We start from the raw sequence: 22,100 nt of genomic DNA, 5'->3' as shown, positions 1-22,100 counted from the left end.
GCTGTTTATGGCTAGGGTTCCGAGCATTTTTTTGTGTCCGTCAACAAATCTGTTAGAGCAAAAAATATCATCATCAGCAATGGCTCGCGCCACTGCTAGCGCGTTCGTCGTCTTCCACAGCTGGCTCCGTTGCCGCTCATCATGCCACCGTCCCCATACTGACGCTCCCTCTGCGAAGGCGCTGGCAGCAGTGGCTCACCGCCAGTCGGCGTGGTGATCTCAAGTTCTTTGCCTCAGTACATGGCGAAATGAAAACACGAACGCATATACCGAATGTATTACACGAATGAACGCGGATGTGTACAAAAATGTTTGCACGTACATTTCTTGACGATGCCCACCGATCGAGACAATAAATGTGTTCGTGCCTTTGTTCAAAATTCTGTGTCACCTCTTTGTCGTCTGCTACGCAGGTTCACTGGTCATCCGCCTTCACAGAGTGGAATGGCTCACGATTTTTTTTATTGCGATAGCAGTTTTACGAGCACTACAGGGGTATGTCTGCCGTTGGCGTCGCCGTCAGGTTCTGTATAAACTCCAAGGGTGATAAAACCATCGCCGCGCGCCGTATATGCGAGTATGACGAGGCTCAATCTCACATGCGCTAGCAAGAGACGCGGGCCGGAAGGGTGCCCCCTTCTGACGCGCGCGTGGAAAGGAGGGGGAAAGGGGGCGTTCTTCTCCGGGGGCAGCTGCGGCGCCTCGATATCCTCCTCGCCTGCCATTCCTTAAACTGTGGCGACACCATCTACTACGGCGTTGGGCACGCGAATAACGGACGCCGTAGGGACACGTTGCCGGCGCTCGCTTGTCTAGAAAGCAATCTGCGACGTGGCCAAAGTGCGCGCCTCGCGAGGGCGCCACCTTCAAAGTGATCAGCAGTGTTTGAAGAGTGCGCGTAGTGTCGGTAACTTCGTATGCGCTGCGCTTTCGACGTTTCGTGCGCGTTCAAGCGAGAGATGCGCGAAGCTAACTTCGCTTGCTACTGCCGCGATTCTTCACCCCAGCAATTTGGCAGCGAGTATCCGCGCTCATCGAGTGAGACGTGTTCATTTTAAAGCGAAAGCTTTACTGGCAGCGAACTTGCAATTTCGCCGTGGCCGGGCTCCGAGGAGGCACATGACGTCACACCGCGCTCTCGTCACACCACGTTCCTACATCGCGGTCGTCGTCACACAGCGTTCCTCGTCGTTGCGCTCGCCTCCGCTCGCTTCGCCAGCTGCGTCGCATGCCTGATAACATGTCGGAGGATTGAAAAGGAGAGCTGGCGTGCCCCGCAACCACAGTTGAGGCGGCATTATGGACAGCGACAATTCTGATAAGCAGGAGGAGGCCTGGAATCGACATCGGAACGAGATGAAGAGGAAACGAACCGCCCAGTAAACAGACGAACAGCGCGCCGATCGACTGGCTAAACGCCGCAAGATAGCTAGACGACCAGACCATAGCCTAACCACCAGACTAACCTGGACTTGCAATCAAGATTAACCAAGGCTAATCATGCTATGCCTTAGCTTTCGCTACGTATATCCTGGCATAGCCGAGCTAAGCCACTGCCAATTTTTCACGTGTGCGCGCGTGGTATGTTGTTTGTTAATTTACTTAAAACACACTGCCGGGCTAGTTGGTTTGAATCCATGATAGTATGCCCAAGCACGACTGAACGAGGACGTAGAAAGAAGGACACACACAGACATTGATGTCTCTGCGTGCCTGTTGCTTTCTACATCCTCGTTCAGTCACGCTTACGCATTCTATCATTGTTAATTTAGTTAGTAAGCGGGTGTTTGCAAGATTATACTGCGGATAAAACTACTATCCTTATTTCGTACAGCTATCTACTAAATTGCTACCGCAATCGGTGCTTAGCCTTTCTGGCGGAACTGTGACTTTTTATCCTATCGCCTTTTATTTTCTATTACACTTGGAAGATAGTGTTTTAGCCTGGCGTGTATGTCGAAAGGCCTAGTGGGCCTTCTTTGGGGAATTTTTTTAGCATTTTTGGGGGAATATTCTTTAAGTATGCGCAATGCATCCTTTAAGGATACATTGTAGTCTCATAGACTGTTGACGGCGCATGCAGATTTTCAAGCATTTTTTTGGGGAATATCCTTTAACTATTCGCAATGCATCCTTTAATGATACATTGTAGTCTCATAGACTGTTGACGGCGCATGCAGTGTTTCAAGCATTTTTTTTAATATCCTTTAAGCATCGCATGGAGCAATGCAGGCATTTTCGTTTTGCCATAGGCTTCTCACGGCTGCAGCGAACTGCTAGATTACGATGAACGTACAGCTCAATGCTGTATCTGCTATCATTTCGGTGGCCAATATCGTGATTCTTATCACTGTGGCGACATTTCGAGAGGTTTTTCCTGCGTCTCCTGATTGGTTCGAGTGCTCGATGCGCTACACACTTGAATAGGCTGCGTGGAAGGAAGTGATCAGAGGCAATACTTGCACGAACGAAGGACAGTCGCCGCAGTGTGCAAGTCCAGGCCCATGGCGACAACTTCGACAGTCGAGGCGCCTGCCGAGAAGAGTGGCACCCTCGGTGGCGAACTTCACCGGACGTGTACCCATCAGAAGACTCGCGTACATATCGACTTCTGCGACACCTGACCGAGTGCAACGAGGATCCTACAGCGCTCGGGCCTGCAGCTAAGCGAAGACACTCGAGATGAACTCTGGGACGTCAGTACGGCGATGGTGCCAGTGATTTGCCGTGAATTTCAGTGTTGCCGTTCCCCGGTTCACGATGAGGAGGAGGCAGTGCATCTCATGCGCCGTCTGTTGACTGTACACTGATGCGTCGTTTCCGTAGAGGTGAATTACTGCTTCGCGAAAAAACAGTTCCCTCTTAGAATCCCTGGTGTCTTCGTTGAGCGTGAGAAGGCTAAGCACCTCTGGCATCCCGAGCGACGAACGGGAAGCCCTGCAGAATCTCGCCAACGCCGTGGCGTCACTGGACTTAATCTCAGAGTTGGTGTATCTGGACTGCCGCGAACCGTGCGATGCCAAATTGGCGATCCCTCACAAGTCCGTTGCAACGACGCTGTGCCAGGGTTACTAAGCTTGACGCCGCCGACCTTGAAACGAACCCCCACATGGCCAGGAAGCTAATCGAAGCGCTCGTCGCGAACGGCACCATAGTGGAACTCGCAGCCGGAGCCAGCGTCTCCGCCTCGGGTCCCACCATGAGCAGGGCGTCGGAATGGTCCGCGCGGTATCTGGCCAAGGAAAACGCGACCCTCCGAAAGCTCACTCTGAGGGCGCGTTGCTTTAACAACCCGTGTGGGCTGCGCACCCTGACCGGATCTATTTCCGCTATGACGACGTTTGAAGACGTCGTCGCGCAGTGGCACGCCAGAAGCCGACACTGCTTGATGGTCTCTACTGTGGTCCGCACCAGCCAGTCACTTCGCTGTTTGAGCTTTCGCCTTGCAGGCTGCTGCAGCGAACCAATTCCCTAGTACCGAGATCGAGGGATCGAGGCGTTTAACGTTCGGCCCTGGCTGTTGGCGTTGAGGGAGAACGCCTTAAAGAAACTAGTCCTCGACATTCCATGGTCCTCAACCGAGGACTGCTGTGTCCTACTTCGAGAGCTTCGGAGTACCGATTGCTTCCAGAAACTTATCTTGCGCAGTTTTCCCGACGACGGTGGTCTTCGCGAAGTTTGCCGCGTCATTCGGGACATTCGGGCCACAGAGTGGACATCGAGGACCACCACATTGGCCCCGATGACGTGCCAACGCTTCCCGATTCCAAGGAACTCGCAGCCGTCACGGTCAGTTCGCGGCACTTCGTCCAAGAAAAGCGTGGCTTGCCTACGAAGCGCTTTCGAAGTCCGGACTTCTTGCGAACACGTAATGTAGCTTTCGGCGCGTTGCGATCCCTTCACCAAGCACCTCTACGCATAGTTGACCGATTGCGTAAAAGGTGCAACCACTTTGGAAGAGATTGATCTGAACATCGAAGTCAGTTGCTTTTGTGGAAGAAGTGACGACAGGGTCATTAGGTCATCTATGCTGAACCTGTTCCGCCGATTGTCGTCCAACCTCAGCCTCGCCAAGGTTACGCTGGAGTGGACCACGCATTTGGGCGACAAGCATGCGCGAGCGCTCACTGACGCTGTTTTCGCCAGCCGGCGGCTTTGCGAACTCTCGCTCAGGGTCATCGACGATGCTTTCTGTGCGTCGATCCTCGGTGATCTCGATCCGGGCCTGGCGCTAAACTACAGCGTCCTTCAGCTGGAGCTTCCCATCAGCCCACAGCGTAGCGTCGAGATAGCAGCCGCGCAGAACATCGTCCGACGCAACTGCAGCCTCATCGACCGAGCGACCAAGTTCGTGATGGGAGACCACGAACCCTACTGTGCGCGCGCCGTCGAGCTTGTCTCGTGGCGACCGAAGCTCGTTGACATTGTCCGACGCCGGGCGAACGCGACCTCGGAAGACGAAGCCGCGGCCATTGTCAGAAGCGCCCTGCGGCTTCCGTGCCTGACTGACATGCGCGAGTTTATGAAGCTCCCCAGCGTCGTCAAGGATCGCATTCAGCGCCACATCCGGCGGGACGGCAGCAAGCAGATCGACCAACTGAACCAGGACTGCTGGCTGCACATTCGTCGGTACCTGAATGTGGCCGACGTTGCGGATCCCTAAGGCTCGCTTACCAGGTCATTCTGTGTGCACTGCGCCGGTGGCACACCATTGTGAATCATCTTTCAATGGTACACTCTTCATTTTAGCCCGTCCCCACCCTCCCTTTGAACCTTCGCCATGTGCCACGGGTCTTTGCAGTCGTAAGGTTTAGACTGGAGCATAGATTTCGCAGAAGACGAGTACCCTATCGACTGGTACGTGCGCTCTTCTAGCTTGTCCGTGGAGCAGGCGGCATTCCCTGTTTTACTTGTTCGTCGTCTGCTACAATCAACCTCAAGGCGCACGCACGCGTGATGTCAGCTGTATTAACAACAAACGTGCAGTCAGAAGGGAGCGATACACCAGCCGCTTCATGCGCATGCGCCTCATCTTGCAGTAGATTGTAGCCGGCAGCGCAAAAGTGGATGCAGGAACTGGACCAGTTGAATGGTGAAACTTCGCCTCTGCGATTTCTGCCTGCTCTTTCGAACGTCATGGGTCGATGTACAAATGGGCACCACAATATGGGTAAAGATGCTGTCTGTGTCAAAAAGTGATGTAGTCTATGCGACGAAAATATGTCATGTGTATGCCGCAAACTGTTAATGCCAGACTGGCCATAATCTAGGGGATCATTTTTTTTCTAATCGTCTTGCATAACGGCCGCAACCTTCTTCAGCACTTTCCTCCTCTCCTCTCATTATCCTGTACATTGTCATGCAGAGTCATGCCAAGGCTTGACTGTGTTCGTTTAGATTAGCAAGGAACATTCTTTTTTCTTCCATTTATTTTCATCCAACAACGAAAGGCCTTTTTTTTACGATGGTCTAATATGTCTTCCTTTTATCTCTCGCAAACGCAAGCTAACAACACAACGAGTGTTCTAATAACTTCGCTATTAACTACTTTAGTATCCGCTAGGACAATGCAAGACTTAAAGATCCGACGCAACATTCGTCCCAGCGTAATTGCTCGTTTTAGTTGTCTAAATACATTTTTTTAGGAATGTCGTCTGCTGATTACGCTCGAACGTGTACGGCCGGTTCGTTAGGAGTCGATGGCAGCCTGCCTCCCAACGTTCCAAATGGTTGCTTGACGCAAAGCCGGGAAGGACCACAGCTTAACAGGGGATCTTTAGCACACCCGCAATCTCTAAGTACCCGCACATGAGGATCGACGTCAGCTGACAGATGACCCCAAGTTGGCGCGAAAGAGGTTTTAAGAGCTGCACGTAACGTTGCACGTATACGCAATGACCCAAGTTGGTCTTTACTTAGACAGCTAGACAGATAGCTAGAGAGCCGGAAAGAAAACTGGTCTGACAATGGAAATAACGTTATTTGCGTTGAACGCTTAAGGAGTTAGGCCCTGAATCCATCTGTAGACGTTCTACGCAATTCTAGACGGTTTTTTCTTTCTTTTTTGTTGGTATCTGAATAATCGCTTTAGTGGGACTTGTTGAGCGCGCATGAAACAGCTTGAAGAACGAGAGGCTACACAGATTGCTAATGCAAAAACCTTGCGCTTGGCGTTGTTTCTTTGCGTTCTTGAGTGTGTGCTTGGCATGTTCCATTATAAACCTAAAGGGACTGACTACTGGCCCGAGCGTGTTGTGATACGTTGATGGAAATGACCATGATTTATAGATATACAATCCAGCACGGTGTTCGTGCTTTAAATAGGAATTATAATATTAAATTGGCAAGGAAAGGTTCAAAAACGCATCGGTGGCGAGGCCTGGCAGTGAAATTTTGGTACTTCGGGTGTATTCTATGACATTCTTGTACGTAAGTCGACTCTAATTAAGTACAGCAGAATTATTTGTTAAAATTGCAGGTGTTATATTTTATTAGACAGTGGCGCTTTATTCTAAGCTTTGGAAATCGAAAGCGCACGCATGGCTACGGCAACACACTCAACTGTGTAACACGTGAAAAAGCGCAGCTTCGTTTTCTATCCGAATGGCTTCGGTTGGGACTGCTTAACTACCAAAGCAGTCGGACAGAAAACCACGAAATCACGTAGCTATTGTCACAGATATACTTTTAACACTTCGGAAAATACGAATCGCGGGAACATCGAGTTGATAAACAAGATACTTTCTCACGGCTACGGCCGCCCCTGTCGTCTGCCACTCACTAATCTGCTTCTCTCCCTTTTCAGCATGCTACCAGTCAATGGCTACATCTTCACGGCAGATCGAAAAATCCTGATAAAAATCATCGACCCTTCCAGACCGGTAAGGTGATCGAGCAGCGAAGCTGTGTTAGTTACACCGAGTGTTACACCCTGCATGCAAGTCAAACTTCGCAAGCAGTCTACGTTGTAAATCTTTTGTTTCACCATTCTCTCACCTCATTTTCGCTTCTGCATTAGGCAGATTCTTTCTCAGGAGCATGCACTACTCGTGGTGTTCACATAGTTGTAGCTTCGGTGAAATGTGCGGATGCATTATAATTCGAAGCTCCATATTTTGGGCGCAAGGCCCACCACTACCACCGGAGATGCGGGGTACTGCAATCGTTTTGACGATTGGTTGGATTGGTTTGACGATTGACGTGGCTGCCGGCACTTTTTGCGCCAGCAAGAAGTGCCGTTCCGTGCAAGGAACAGACGTCACATGCAAAGAACAGACGTCACATGCAAAGAACGGACGTCACATGCAAAAGAACGGACGTCACATGCAAAAGAACGGACGTCACATGCAAAAGAACGGACGTCACATGCAAAAGAACGGACGTCACATGCAAAAGAACGGACGTCACATGCAAAAGAACGGACGTCACATGCAAAAGAACGGACGTCACATGAAAAAGAACGGACGTCACATGCAAAAGAACGGACGTCACATGCAAAAGAACGGACGTCACATGCAAAAGAACGGACGTCACATGCAAAAGAACGGACGTCACATGCAAAAGAACGGACGTCACATGCAAAAGAACGGACGTCACATGCAAAAGAACGGACGTCACATGCAAAAGAACGGACGTCACATGCAAAAGAACGGACGTCACATGCAAAAGAACGGACGTCACATGCAAAAGAACGGACGTCACATGCAAAAGAACGGACGTCACATGCAAAAGAACGGACGTCACATGCAAAAGAACGGACGTCACATGCAAAAGAACGGACGTCACATGCAAAAGAACGGACGTCACATGCAAAAGAACGGACGTCACATGCAAAAGAACGGACGTCACAAGCAAAGAACGGACGTCACAAGCAAAGAACGGACGTCACAAGCAAAGAACGGACGTCACAAGCAAAGAACGGACGTCACAAGCAAAGAACGGACGTCACAAGCAAAGAACGGACGTCGCGAACATGCACGGCAAGCAGCGCGGCGTCGAACAGAAATGTAAAGGACGCGAACGCGGTCGCGGACGCCGATTTGAGCTCGATCGTGCAACGGCGCTCTTCTTTGCCTGTTTAGCAATATGCGCTTTCCTTGTGGCACACCAGGCGTCACACCATCGATTTCAACGTATGAATCTGCGTTTACAAGTTAACATAGGCGGCTTTACGCTCTCGGCACCGCTGAGTCCGCTACCTTGTATTCTAGTACACTGTAGCTTGGTGCTAGTAACAAACAAGTTTCGACGCCGTCTATAATTTCTGCACCGCAATAGCATCCGGCTATCCGGCATCGAAGAAAATGGCGGAATGTCCAGAATAGCGCCCCTGGCCTAGCTATGTGTGCACTTATTCATGATGGCGTCGAAAAAGAATTAGGAAAGAACACGCGTGTACGATTCAGAGCAGTAGCCGAAGACAGGCCGCCGCTCAAGCTGCGCTTTGTTGCAATGACATGGCGAGCTGGGCAGGTTGGTCGACGTTCAAGCTTGAAATTTGATTGAAGCGCACATAAGACACAGATAGGGAGCCAAACCGGAAGGCGCTTGTCAAGCAAACAGTACGGTCCATGACAGCAGAAGCGCCGTACTGTCTACCTCCCTATTTGTGTCCAATTGTTCAATCGAATTTCAAACATGAGCGATTTGTTTCCACATGTGGCATCGGGGGTGTCTCGATGAACAGACTACACGCGCTACTTTGACACCGTCTCGTAGCCATCGTCGCCTGCGCGGCACTACGCTTTTCGCCTCACGCTTTCGCCATGCCGTCATCCTCCGCTTTCCCCTTCACTCTCTCCTCGGTAACGCCGTCTTTCATCCGCGCTCGCTCTTTCATTCTTCGCTGTGCTCGTTCGCTCGGTTACGACGACGCCGAAGGACGCCGCCGACGCAGACACTCGCCGCAGGATGGGGCGTCTAAGAGCTGCGCTTTAAGGGAACTTCAGCAGCCAACCTTTAGCAGGACGGTAAGGTGTATGCAGCAGGAAGTGTTTCGCTGGCTCACTCCCAAGAAACAATATTTATCCACGATACAACAACAGCGAATCACGTACTCCCTTGCGACAGGAATCCCCCAACCATTCAAGCTATGACGAAATCAAAGCATGCATCAGCTGCTGCCTCGTGCTGCTCCACTTCACCGGCTTGGAGCAAGCCTAGGTGTCATCGTTTTTATCCCGACCAACATTGTAGGGAACAAGCAATGGCGCCGCGTCGAGCCATAGTTTTGTCAAGAGGAACTGCCTTCGATGCTCTGAAGAAAGCAAGTACAGCTTGGCACCAGACTGCGGCTTCCCTCTTACGTCCTGTGTTGATCGATTCGAGTATGTAGTGCCTGTGACACCTTGGTCTTGTGGGTAAGTGTTGACCTTTCTTTTGATTCTTCTTGCCTTGGTTTCAGTGACAGGAATACTGCTCCTGTAAAGAACTTTCTACGTAAAACGACAAGGTGCTCATGTAACCGCTTTTTTTTTGCGGGTAACGTTTTTAAAGAAAACGGTCGCAGGTTGTCCCTCGCGAAAAACAATGTAACGAAAACGTGTTATAGCATTATTCACTCATATCTTTGCAATCGTACTGCCCACGTACCTTTCTTAGGTCGGTACCTAAGATCTTCACCTTTTCGTTCCTTTATTTAAGATTTAAGATTTATTTAAGTTTACCTTAAGACATTTTCGATCCTTTATTTCCATCTCGCCGCCCGTACCGCAAATCACGGGACGCGGATGCAATCTTGGTATATGTTGGTCGCGGTGGGGTCCTGGTGGAGGAAATCGCGTAGCCTCAGCAGGAAGTGGAACCGAGACCAGGTACCGTTGATCCACGCGTGGTCGCACCTGGTGTATCTGCGGTCGTAGTTGACGTCGTACACGGCCAGGCCCAATCTAATGTCCGTTGCTGCGGGAGGCCAGCTGTCGCAGATCTGCGCAAGGTATGTGCATGTGGTTCCATCGAAGCACTTTTATCCCTCAGACGTCACCAATCACGCGGTCAGAGCTGAGTGCTCTGTACGCAGATGGCTGCGTGCTCTTGTTGCGCCTCTGTGAAGAGCAATTTTTAATCATGCACAGCCTTCTCCTTCACTTGTGTTGGATAGTTTTGTTATTATTATTTTGTTGGCGTCGCCGACAGCACTGCTCCCTAGTTTCAAGGTGATTGAACCGGTTCAACGTCACAAATCAGCACAGGAACTGTCAGCGACGCCCTCCGTTTATGTAGCAGTTTTCCGCTTTATAGCCGAAAAGTGCTTATGGGTGTTGACCTTGCCTAGCTTCTTAAGAAGCACTGAAATATTAATAAAGGGAAAATCAGACATCCACCTGTTCATAGCATTTGCTACGAAGGAAACCCAGACGGTTTCCTCGAAAGAAAAGCCTCGCAAGAAAAATTTGTCCTGGTCTGAGACTCGAACCCGGACCATCGCTTTCCGGGGCAGCCGCTCTAGCATGTGAGCTAACCAGGCGGCTAGAAGACAGCAGGGCCAAGTCGAATTTGTCAACAACTCGCAGCAAAGGCAAGAGTTTGACGTAATAGTTCTGCAGAAACCCGCAAGGTGGAGTCTCGGACCAGGACGAATTTCTCAACTGCGCGGCTTTTCTTTCGAGGAACCCGTATAGGTTTCCTTTGTAGCATTTGCAACGAACGGCTGGATGTCTGGTTTTCCCTTTATTAGTTATTTCCCTCCACCTTGCGGGTTTCCGCAGAACTATTATTACGTCAAGCACTGAAATATCGGCGCGTATGTCCTTTTACTTCAAGTTGTACTCAGTGTTTGCGCTGGTTCCTCAAGTCGCTTTCGCCTGTCGTTTGTAGACTCGAGATATCTATGATCACGAAAAACTCTACGTACAGCAGGAAGTCATATTTAGTGTTGGTACTCGCTTCATAACCTAACCGTTTCCGAAGCCACTCGTGTACGACATACTATGGGGGCTTCGGAAACAGATGTTACCAGCGGGAGCTCTCACAAAGTACAACTTTCTGTCTAATCTGCTCAAATGGTTTAATCAGTGAGAAAGCAAACAGGTGAACAAAAAATAAAAGCCGAATACATGCCAACCGAAATATCGGAGGCAACGCCGTCATTCACCGACTGTGTACGAGATGGCGCTACAGTGCAGGCTCTCTAAATGCAGCAAATATTAGCCTGCACAGTAACCCTAAAGCCGCTGTAATCACAGAAGCATTAAGGTCAACTGCAACAAAGTTGGGGACTGCGTAAAAAGTCTCGTTTCAGATAGTGTAGTTATGCCTCCGTGGCTAACTTTGCGTTCGAAGTACGAGTGGCTGCTTCAAGAAAAAAAAAAGAAACAGAATAAAACAATACCGAAACTTAATTAATACCGAAACTGATACCGAAACTGAATAAAACTCCGCCATCACTGCTCGCCGGAAGTGACGTACGACCGAGAAGGTTGAGAACCACCGCGGCTTCTCTCTACGACTTCGGAGATTGGCTTGCCCGCGGTGCGCTCAAAAAAAATTTCCGGTGAGGTGGGGACACTGGGTGGGGAGGGCAGTCGCTAAGGCTAACGTAACATTCACTAACCACCAGGTGTACGGGCCGTTCGCTTAGGCGTTGTTTAAAGGTAGTTAGTAAAGAATTTGACAATAACCACGCCGTGCAGCTTTGGCAAGATCTCTTTAACAGGCTTTACAGCGCCACTGATTCATAACCAGTTAGTGAAAGTGAAATTTAATTGATCTCGACTTTAAGAGAGACGTGCAATTGGCTTCGCCGTCTAACACAAGTTCGTAAACTTGCACATACCGCGGCTACTGATCAGCAAGAGCAAGTGCGTCCGGCGGTACCGTGTGCAGAAAGGTACCTCAACTTCCTTAGACGTGAAATTTTTTTCTTATAAGAGAGCCCGGTTTTTGCTCCTCTTCACTAAGTTTTTTTATCGAGTATAACTTGGGCATTTAGTGTTACGTGACCATTGTGTAACGCAAAGCGAGATAAAGGGGGTTTGCTTCCTGTTCGGTAGTCGCACAGATTGATGTTCGTTGAATTTCTCAAAGCTTGTAGTATTTGCAAATTTCATTCCAAGTTGATCTGCTTCGGAAACTCCACCTGGGCTCACGAATGCAGGAATTCACATTGAACTAAGACTGCAAAGAAAACGTACAAAGGACCATTTTTAAGTCCTCATATGAATATGAATTTCCGCCCTGATTAGCTGATTTTGCAATTCCATCTCGCACTGCTCAGTTCTTGATAACTCACCTGCATGAATTCGTTAGTCCCAACAGCTGTCATGAGGCGATTAGCCCAATGCTAATGAAATACTTCTAATTAGCTAAACCTTAAGAGCTACTTTTTTGTGCAAGCGATATCCACTTTCTCTTTGCGTCCACATCATGCGCTAGAATTGCGCTCTCTGCCACAGGCTAGATTTAAAATTTTACGGGTTACATCGCCTGCGACTGCTGAGCTGACTACAGGCTGGCTGTGATAAATCCTGCGGAAGTCATAACATCCGACTCGGCGGGAAAGTAAAAGTAAGCAACTGTCATTCTCAAACATCCAGATGTAGGGCCTGCCGTGCATGCCCCGTGAACCATACCACACAGCCGAAGAACATGTAGGGTGAAAGCGCGGAATAGCCTGCACACTTTTGAGAAAGTCCGTAGAACGTATCGGTGCCACTCTTCGACGATATGCAGCACATTCTAGAGTGTCCACTACACATGGCGTCGCTGTACTCACCTTCTCGCGTAAGGACATTCGGTTCTCAAACGTGATGGCGAAACCGCCCGCATCGTCGTAAGTGATCACGGACTGGAAGTTGTCGTCGTAGTTTATGTTCCTGCTGTACCCAGAATCCGGGCTGTCGCAGATCTAGATTTAAAAACGAAAAAAAAATAGGGACAAGATAAGTAGTTGCCCGTAAACCTGAAATGAGTAAACTCAAACATTGTTCTACGCGCATATTGCGCAATTGTTGCACAACTCTATGCCTGAGTCACGCGTTATTACACACTTGCACTTGTTTTATCTGGATGTGGTCAATGGGACGTTTAGTGAATGAGAGAGTGAATGTTGACTTGGTGCTGGCGGTTACAGCATCACGTATCGCTGGCAGTTAAGTGTTGTGAGGGGCTCCTTCGCGGTATACTATGGGCTCATCATCATCAGCCTGGTTACGCCCACTGCAGGGTAAAGGCCTCTCCCATACTTCTCCAACAACCCCGGCCGTGTACTAATTGTGGCCATGCCGTCCCTGCAAACTTCTTAATCTCATCCGCCCACCTAACTTTCTGCCGCCCCCTGCTGCGCTTCCCTTCCCTTGGAATCCAGTCCGTAACCCTTAATGACCATCGGTTATCTTCCCTTTTCCTATGGAGGAGGGAAGATAACAACTACGGTAACAACTATGATAACAACTATGGGCTAACAAGTGACGAATTAACCCGAAGCCTAGCATGTGACAAGTGATGAGTCTCCTTCTCGAAACATTGGTTCCGAGCTGACTATTGCCTGTGGTAATGACTATGTATGTGTGTGTGTATATATATATATATATATATATATATATATATATATATATATATATATATATATATATATATATATATATATATTATACACACACAAACGTATTACACAGTAGGTCCCCATATAACCACAATAGAACCTTTGAAGAATGGCGCACGTCTCGGTTGGGATACTTTGAATGGTGTTGGCGCATTGCGCCTGTCTTCCAAAGCATTGACGTTTGTTCCGCACAGTCCGCGTTAGTTCAGGATATGCCTCCGTATGATATGTCGTCGTCGTTCGGGTTAAGTCTGAAGGCAACCGCACTGCAGCATACAGATAGGACCTGTTTTATTGCGATAGCAATTATATGACCACCGAAGCTGCATTTCCGCCGTCGCCGTGATGCTCCGCACAGAGTCCAAGTGCTATGACATCGTCGCCGCGCGCCATGTGCTGCATGTGCGAGTGAAAGGCTGCGAGGGTGAGCCGACGATTGTGGCTCAATCTGGCGCGCGCAAGGGAAGAAAGCGGGGAGGTATGGCGCCGTTTTCCATCGCGCGCCAAAGCACCGCGGGGTGGGAGGGTGGAGGAGGGCGTCCTACTGCGGCGGCGGCTGCTGCAACGCCGGCGCTATCTTGAAAACGATATGCGATGGGAACAGAGTGCTCTGAGTGCTGATAGCTTCGTTTGCAGTGTCCTCGCCGCTTAGCTCGCGTTGACGCGAATTTCAGCACGAAGGTCAGTTCGCTCGCCGCTGCTGCCGCTATTTCTCCCTCCAGCGCTTTGACAGCGAGTGTGCGCGGTCATCGAGCGAGATGTGTTCGTACTTGCTTGTGCGCGCGTGACACGATGCTTGTTAATTTACTTAGTAAGTGAATATTTGCGAATATATACGGTCGATAAAACTTCTATCCTCCATAATATCCTACGTATATGCTATGTAATGTGCTATCGCTATCGCTGCTTCGCCTTTCCGAAGAAACTAGCTTTTTTTAGGTAGAACCAATTTCATCTGAGATTATTTTTTTTGTGCAACTCTCGCTTATTTGTGCTCTCAATTATTTGCGGGCTAGCCATGAAAACACTGCAATGCGCAAGCCGAGCTGTCTGAAGGGCTGCAGTACTATCGGACTGCAGTGCTGGTGGCGCCACATCGTGACACAGTGTTTAACCAATGTGAGCACAACAATCATGTCGGATAATAAGGAATTTAGAGCCAAACACACGATGACAGAGACGCGAGGACACAAAGCCAAGAGGAACGCTTTCTGTTCTTTCCTCCTCTCTCTCTCTGATCGTGTTTGTGGCATTATAATTCGCCCTGTACCAACTTGCCCAACGGCAAGTAGTGCAACGGTCATATCCAATAAAAAAAATTACAATTTTTCTCTGTCACCGATTAAGACAGTTTCTGGCGAGTTTATATGCCAATAGAAAGGTGCCAACACTACCGCGGCCATTAGGGCTCGCTCCTGTGTCCTGGGATGGTACGCGTATGTCTACGATAGCGATCATGCGCTATGTCAAATCTCTGTTGATATTCGCATAAGATAAATCATTACTTCAGGGCCAACTGTGGTTCGCCAATTCAAAAGCGTGCGAAAGGCGGAAAAGCTCCCGTCAGTCAAGCACTCAACGATTTCTAAGAAATGTGTTGCGTTGAAGAGGGAACGCCATTTATCCGACAGTAGCAAGGTGAATTTCGGTTCTAGGTTTCGTAGAAGCAAAAAAAAAAAAATTCTGAAAATTGATCAGCCAAAAAAAATCACGTTTAAAAATTGGTAGCTCTGGAACAAAGTCGGATATGATAGTTGTGAAAATTTCACCTTCGAGAGCTGCTGAATCTGAGAAATTAATTTACAAGTTGACCACTTCCTTTACGCGATGTTGTTACGATGCTTACATATGTTCAGCAAATGTCCCACTCCGGAATCAGTCGTTTATTTCAGGATGGTGTATAGCACATCAATTTACTTCGCTCTAATTGCCTCAGTAGGAGCTGTCTGGAAAATTGTCATACTGTTCAATTACTCATAGGGAATCTAAAGCAAAGCATCAACTAGGACTATGTCGATACATGATGCATCCATAAGGCTCTATAGTCTACATTCCGTCGTCATTTTTCTTTCGGGTACAAGAACCCTTTGATGCGTAGAAAATAGCCGCCGAAGTTACCACTGCTGCTCCTTAATTTGAACTACCCACGCCAAGACGAACGAGTTGACGTAATTAATCCCCCCCCCCCCCCGAAACGTTCTTCATTCGCCGCACTCAATTAATAGGCCAGTGTCGACGTCGCACGAGAGTTACCATAGTTAAACAACAGGCGGCGCCTCATCCGAATTTTTCTTTTTCAGTTTGGTCGTTTTCTCCTTCACAAAAGCTCTGTTCATGGCCACGAATGGGAATTAATCATAACAGAAGCCTATAATATTTCGATCTAGTTCGTCCTAATATATTCTGTTAGCGTCCCTTTAATTACAAAGGTGCTAGCTTGATTATTCAGTTTTCAGAATATTTACAATACTCAACAATTCCTGTAGAAAAAAAATTCATGGCCAATTATTAATATTTGCCCGCAGATAACGGTAGATATGATTTTTTTTTTTGCACTCTCGCAAGGAACACCTTCAAATTAAGCGCAGTGGATGCCGGGGAAAACGATGTCGCCTTTCACGCGCAATTCAGATGGGAACTCCCGAGGTTGAGCGACCAATTAATGATTACTTTTCGTTCCGGATTGCGTCGATCGCATTCAGGGTGGGCGTTGATTGCCTACGCTACGACAGCTATCGCCGTAGACGCAGAAACACAGTGCGCGCGTACCTCTTGAGCCGTGATGCGTTGTTCGTACGCGTCAGTTTCGCATTTGCTGTAGAACAGCGGCTGTCCCTGGCTGCCGCTTTTAAGCTTGTACCGACGCGCTTGCATGGTGACGGACAGGGACATGTTGGTGCGGACGTTGTTGGCCCAGAGGCAGCTCACAGCCAGCATGGCGTCGTGCTGTGCAACGAAAACACCGCGCGTGCTGATCAAGAAATAATAAAGACTACAGAGATTCGAATCAAAACTTATTTCCGCCACGGAGTAAAGACAGTTCACCATTTTTTTTTTAAAATAAAGGAGAGGGAATATCTTAGCAGCTCTTATCAATTAACGAATGAAGTTTTCCTTTCTTTAAGGAGGGGCAGTTATTCGTGGTTTTCTAACGTGGAAGAACGAAAACTTCTTTAAGCTATTCGCAGCCCTAACGTACCCTCGAGTAGATAGCTTATGTTTTCTCCCTTTTTGTAATGTTATTCTGCTGCCATTAGCACAGATGAAGGACATTTTCATTAAGTTTATTAACCATTTTGATAAATGTGACATTTAGGAACGTATTGGCTTAAGCGTTGAAGTGGCAGTTTGTGCTACAATACGTCGCCTCCATGACGAGACTGCGATGCTGGTATGCCGCAAACATCGCGAGAGCGAAAGGTTGCAAGCGATATGCTAAACCATATGTCGCGCGCTAACTGTCTTCCACGCTACGAATTTTGGGCGCGCATTTTGGGTACTCTAGTCGGGCGTTTGTCAGTGGGAAATGGCGAGACCCTGCATTCTATACCGTTCGAGCTCTAAACCATAACCTGTAGCTAGCTTTACGCAGATGAAAAAAAAGAAAAAAGACTGAGCGAAACACCAAGAAGATGTACACTGAAATCGCTGACGTCAATCAGACCACAGCGGTCATTGCTTAGGCAGAAAACCGACACGTTTCTCTATACGTTTTTCCTTTGATGTTCAACCTCATTAATCCAACGAAGTGTTAATAAAGTTCAGAGAATACGTTTTTAAGGCGCATAACCGTATATGAAGTTGGGAAAAAAATATTTTACCGGTATTTCTAGGAAGAATCCGTGTTTTTATAAGGTCTCGCTTTGAAACAGAGGCTTAGAATTTAAGACTCTTTACAGGTAACGCTATGGCTTATGAATCGCCGTTTACGGAATGTTGGAACGGCGGAAACGGAAGCACCAGCGCTTGTAGCGATATATTGTGGCGTTTTATTTAACTACAATGCGTTACATCACCCCTAGGCAGTAACAAAATAGTACATAGTTTGTTTTTTATCTTATGCAAAGAAATAGGGGCGTCTTTGCCACCTTAGTCTGACGACGGCTGCATCTTTTCTCTGATCAATCAAGAAGCGAAAGATTAAAATTATTGCCGGAATTATTTAATGAAAGTAGACCAATAGGTAGCGACGCATGAAACCAAGGATTTCACGAAAACTTGCAGCTGAATCGAAGCAGATGTCGTATATGTTCAGAATTAGACATCACGCCGACTCGCCAATGCGTGTTGTTTCGAGGAAATCCCACTTGCAGAAACAGGTATTTTGGAGGCCATGAAAATGGCCTCCGAGATGACCAGCCAATCACGGAGGTCATGTCATTCGCGGTGTGGTTGAGCTCAGTGTCACAAGATGACGCGACCAGCGCGACTGCTCCTGTTTCGTTACCAGTATGCCGTTATATTGTAATACGATCTAAAAACAAGCTAGACCGCTAAAAACAGACGAACATACAAAATTGCGCTCTTCCTACGCACTGTGGCAATCAACGTTACGCGAGGTATGGTTTGGGGTTCCGCAAAGCGATACCAGGGGGAGGCTCAGTTTTGTGTAAATTGAGTAGTAGTGTGCGTGTGTGTGGGCGGCGAGCGTGCCAGGCCCCCAACACTCTCAAGTTCAACAAATCGCCACAGAGGGCGAAAAAATCGACCGCGCGGCGCTGCTAAAAAGAACAGGCATAGTACACCAATTATGAAGGTTCCCCCCCGTGAGCGCATTATCTCCCGCTAGAGGCGCCGTAGTAAGCGCAATTCTAACCTAGAAACTTTCTTCAAGAATAAACGAAGCGTCTTTATTACAAGACAAAGAGTACAAAATTATCATTCCTAATTTTACATTGTACTCTTTCTCACAAACTTTGTTGTTTTTTGGCATTTTAAACGCCAAATAGCGTTCAGCATCATCGACCTCTCACGTGACCTCTGGACTGGATTTAAAATTTTTACCGGTATGTTCGCGTGCACGGCAGGTACGGATTCTTTGGTTTGTACGTCGGTTGGTTATGTTATGCTAAAACCTGTTTATTGCGCTTCGATATCTCGCGTTATTTAACTTGAGGTCTAAGCCCGAAAGCTAAGTTTCAATCGTGAGCCATGTCGAACACGTCTGCATGGAAATGGGAGCCTGATCCTGCTGCAACTGGGGACAGCAATACCGGTGAGTCGTTTAACATCGCTGCTTCAATAGCTATGTAATATATTCGTCTCGTTAACTTGCAGGCGGAGGCAAGTTAACGAACTAGATGCTGAATTTCATGTGGGCAGTCTGGACCGTCCGTTGCTGCTTCCGAAATCAACTTTCACTTGCGAGGCCATCATCATACACACATTCACGAAAGAAAAAGCGATATCGGAACGCGCGTCACATTTTTCATCTCGTTGTAGCCGTAGCCATGGGTGACTGAGTATAGCCTTATAAATATATATATATATTTTTCGACTCTACCGGCAACTTCTTTCGTACACAGAAGCGAATAACTCATTAATAAAACGAAGCTTAAGTACTTAAGTTAATGCAATAAACAGTAGCACGCATGATAATTCACCCATATTTCTTAGCTGTTCGTTCCAGATGTTCTTGCTGTTCAGTTTGGTTTACCTCAGGACATTTATTGTTGCAGCAGTGAAGCGGTGTATAACGTTCATTCAGAAAGAGAATGCATCATTTCTAATAGCTTCATGTCTTTCATCTATTTGCTTTTGAAACCAGCAGTGTGATCTCTTCTAGTGTATAAACGAGCGCACTATTGTTCTCATTTTTGACCTTAGTAATACTTAAGCTGTTCACATGCATTGTAGTTAGTCACACATCAATTTTACGGGGAGTAACAGTATTTATTTACCATGCTGCTTAAGCACCCTACAAGAAACAGTGTACATTTGCATGGTGTTCTGTAGTCACAAATCATTACAATGTATATGTCACACCATTTCGCTTATTCTATTGCAAAATTGTGCTTATTCAATTTCTGATGCAGTCAAAATTTCTGTTCCAGACATGCAGTAATGAGGATGGCAGTATAAAGCAGCACACAACATGCACTAAACAGAAGCTGCTTCCTGGTGCAACAAGGTCATTGCGTGAACTTTGGCTGCTACTACAAGGTAAACAACACCTGGTTCAGAAACAAATATGCTTGATATATGCTGTATTGGCTTACTAGTCTTGAGATACATGTCATTTGTTTGCAGCCGATGATATGAACGTTTGTTCGTGTTTACAGTTCATCATAATTGGTTCGAACATAAAAGAAAACACTACATGAGTTTGGATAATCTCTGCTGGATCTCATGTGTCACTGTTCTGCCCCAACAGAGTCTGTGCCAAGTACATCTTGGTCATCACGGAAGCCCCCATCTACACCAACAGGAAGGGGCTGGAGCCGAATTCTTAAGGTTTTACACCACGAACAAAGAAACCATTCCGGAATGATTTGGATGAGTGATCAAGTCTACGGATGACTGTGTCAAGAGTGAAAAGAGCCTCCACCATTATTCCACCAGCACGGATATTGGCCGAGTCAGTCAGGTACCTCAACAAAAATTCTGTGTCTTGATATGTACCTGCAACCTGTGAATAAGCACAGACGACACTGGCCAAAGGAGTTCCGTCAGCTTGCGCTTCCTTCGTGAGCTTCCCGGCCTTGCCATATTCCGTTTGGGCCAAGTATAATTTTTTTTCAATCAATGCATTATTTTTCATTCCATATTCTTGTCAGCGATCATTCCTCTTCCTCATCCAAACATTACAGGTCAACCTATTTTTTGCTCATAATACCAATCACTGTCTAGAAGCATAACATATCTGTAGCAGTATTTTCTAGTGTACGTTGCCATGTGAAATTCCTCTCCTGGAATAGCTGATGCGGCATTGGCGTGTGTCTTCCATTAACCTTTACACTGTGTGTTATGTAGCATTTAACTTTTCTTAATGTTTTTGGCTTTCAGTACTTGCAAGGTAGAGTGGCTTGTTTCTTGAATGCAAGCTTTCTCATTCCCATATTTAATTCCTAGTCTCCTTCAGGATTGCTATTCTTGCTCGACAGCCAGTGTTATTGCGCAAGCTACATTGAAGTGATTGACTGCAGAATCTGGATTCGCTGCTGTCCGACTTGGTACTTGTCACCGTGTTACGTTTCTCGTATGTGGGAGGCCCTTCAGTTGCACTGGGAAACAGTCTCGAGGCAAGCACCTGCTCCTACAGTCCGCACAGTGACATAGACTGCGAATTTACACGCACCGTGGTTGGTGCTCCCCGCTCCGTCCTTTCCTGCTGCTGCCGTGTGCAAATTTTGCTTGTGGCCTTCCTCAGCCATAATTTCGTGCCCACGGAGACTCTCATACATGATTACCTGGCTCTAAGTGTATGATGTTGATATCCACATGTGTGGAAATGCCTGCAAAAGTGGCTGCAAAATGGTGATGGCCACAAAACCAACCATGCCCATATTTAGAGAATGTGGGGCACCAAGTGGGATTTACACATTAGTGACATGTGAGAGAACAAAAAGAAACGTGCAGGTTGGAAAGGAGGTAATGCTAAAATGCCGGGCATTCCATGTCGCTGTGTTGGCTGCGACAGCAGACGCTTGCGTCACCCGATTGCTTCGCAATACAAGTTGCTGAGCTTCAACGGCGACTGTCGGCGCACACACGTGGGACACATTGTAGAATCTGCTTGCGTTGCTGGTTGTTGCTTGTTACCAGACTACCACGTGCGACAAAGACAAGCACTGTGCCTAAGTCGGACGGTTGAATGTGCCGCAAGCAACCCGTGTGCGTGTATGCTCACTGTTGTCATGTGGATCGTAGCCAATGTATAGTGCCAAGGTATAGATTGAGCGTTATGTTAGAGTATGCTGAAGTGATTTGATTGCAGAGTCTTGTTTCAATGCTGTCCCACTTGGTCATGGTTGTCGTGTTACATTTCTCGGATGTGGGCTTTGTGGGATGTGATCTTTGTGGGCCTTCATCAGCCGTGATGTGGTGTGAACGGAGACCACGTGATTACATGGTCCGAAGTGTATGAAGTTGATAGCCACATGGGTGGAAAGGCCTGCAAGAGGGGCTGCAAAATTTCGACGCCCACAAAACCAACCATGTCCATATTGAGAATTATGGGGCATCAAGTATGAGTTACACATTAGCGGCCCCCGAAAGAACAAAAAGAAACGTGCAGCTTGGAAAGGAGGGAACGCTAAAATGCCGGGTAGTCCATGTCGCTGCGTTGGGTGCGGCAGCAGATGCCCGAGTCACTCGATCGCTTCGCAATGCAAGTTGCTAATGTTAAGCGGCGACTGCCGGTGTAAACAGGTGGGACGCTGTCGAATCTGTTTTGCGCTGCTGGTTGTCGCTCATTAGCAGGCCGTCATGCGCAACGCCGAAAGCGAGCAGTTTACGAGTTCGCATTGATGGTTTCTGCGTATATCGATAGGCAAATTTTATTTCTGCTCTTGTACGAGAAGGCGCACTGCTTTTTCTTCTGCCAATAAAGTCGCACGTC

The 22,100-nt window shown here is 47.8% G+C and overlaps 1 protein-coding gene across 1 annotated transcript in view; it reads right to left on the bottom strand.

Annotated features, from left to right (window-relative positions):
• Window positions 1–9,692: 9,692 nt before the first annotated feature.
• LOC142591365 (uncharacterized) overlaps window positions 9,693–22,100 on the bottom strand; it is a 22,604-nt gene continuing 10,196 nt past the window's right edge. Inside the window, exons 5-7 of the mRNA XM_075703690.1 lie at window positions 16,310–16,486; window positions 12,713–12,844; window positions 9,693–9,925 (exon numbers count right to left, since the gene is read on the bottom strand). Coding sequence (XP_075559805.1) covers window positions 9,716–9,925; window positions 12,713–12,844; window positions 16,310–16,486 — 519 coding nt within the window. The 3' untranslated portion in view covers window positions 9,693–9,715. The remainder of the gene's footprint in view (window positions 9,926–12,712; window positions 12,845–16,309; window positions 16,487–22,100) is intronic.

This window comes from Dermacentor variabilis, chromosome 8, assembly GCF_050947875.1.
Source record: "Dermacentor variabilis isolate Ectoservices chromosome 8, ASM5094787v1, whole genome shotgun sequence".
Lineage (NCBI taxonomy): Eukaryota > Metazoa > Arthropoda > Arachnida > Ixodida > Ixodidae > Dermacentor > Dermacentor variabilis.
Note: the sequence above shows the minus strand (reverse complement) of the source record. Positions and strands in the feature narration are given on the sequence as shown.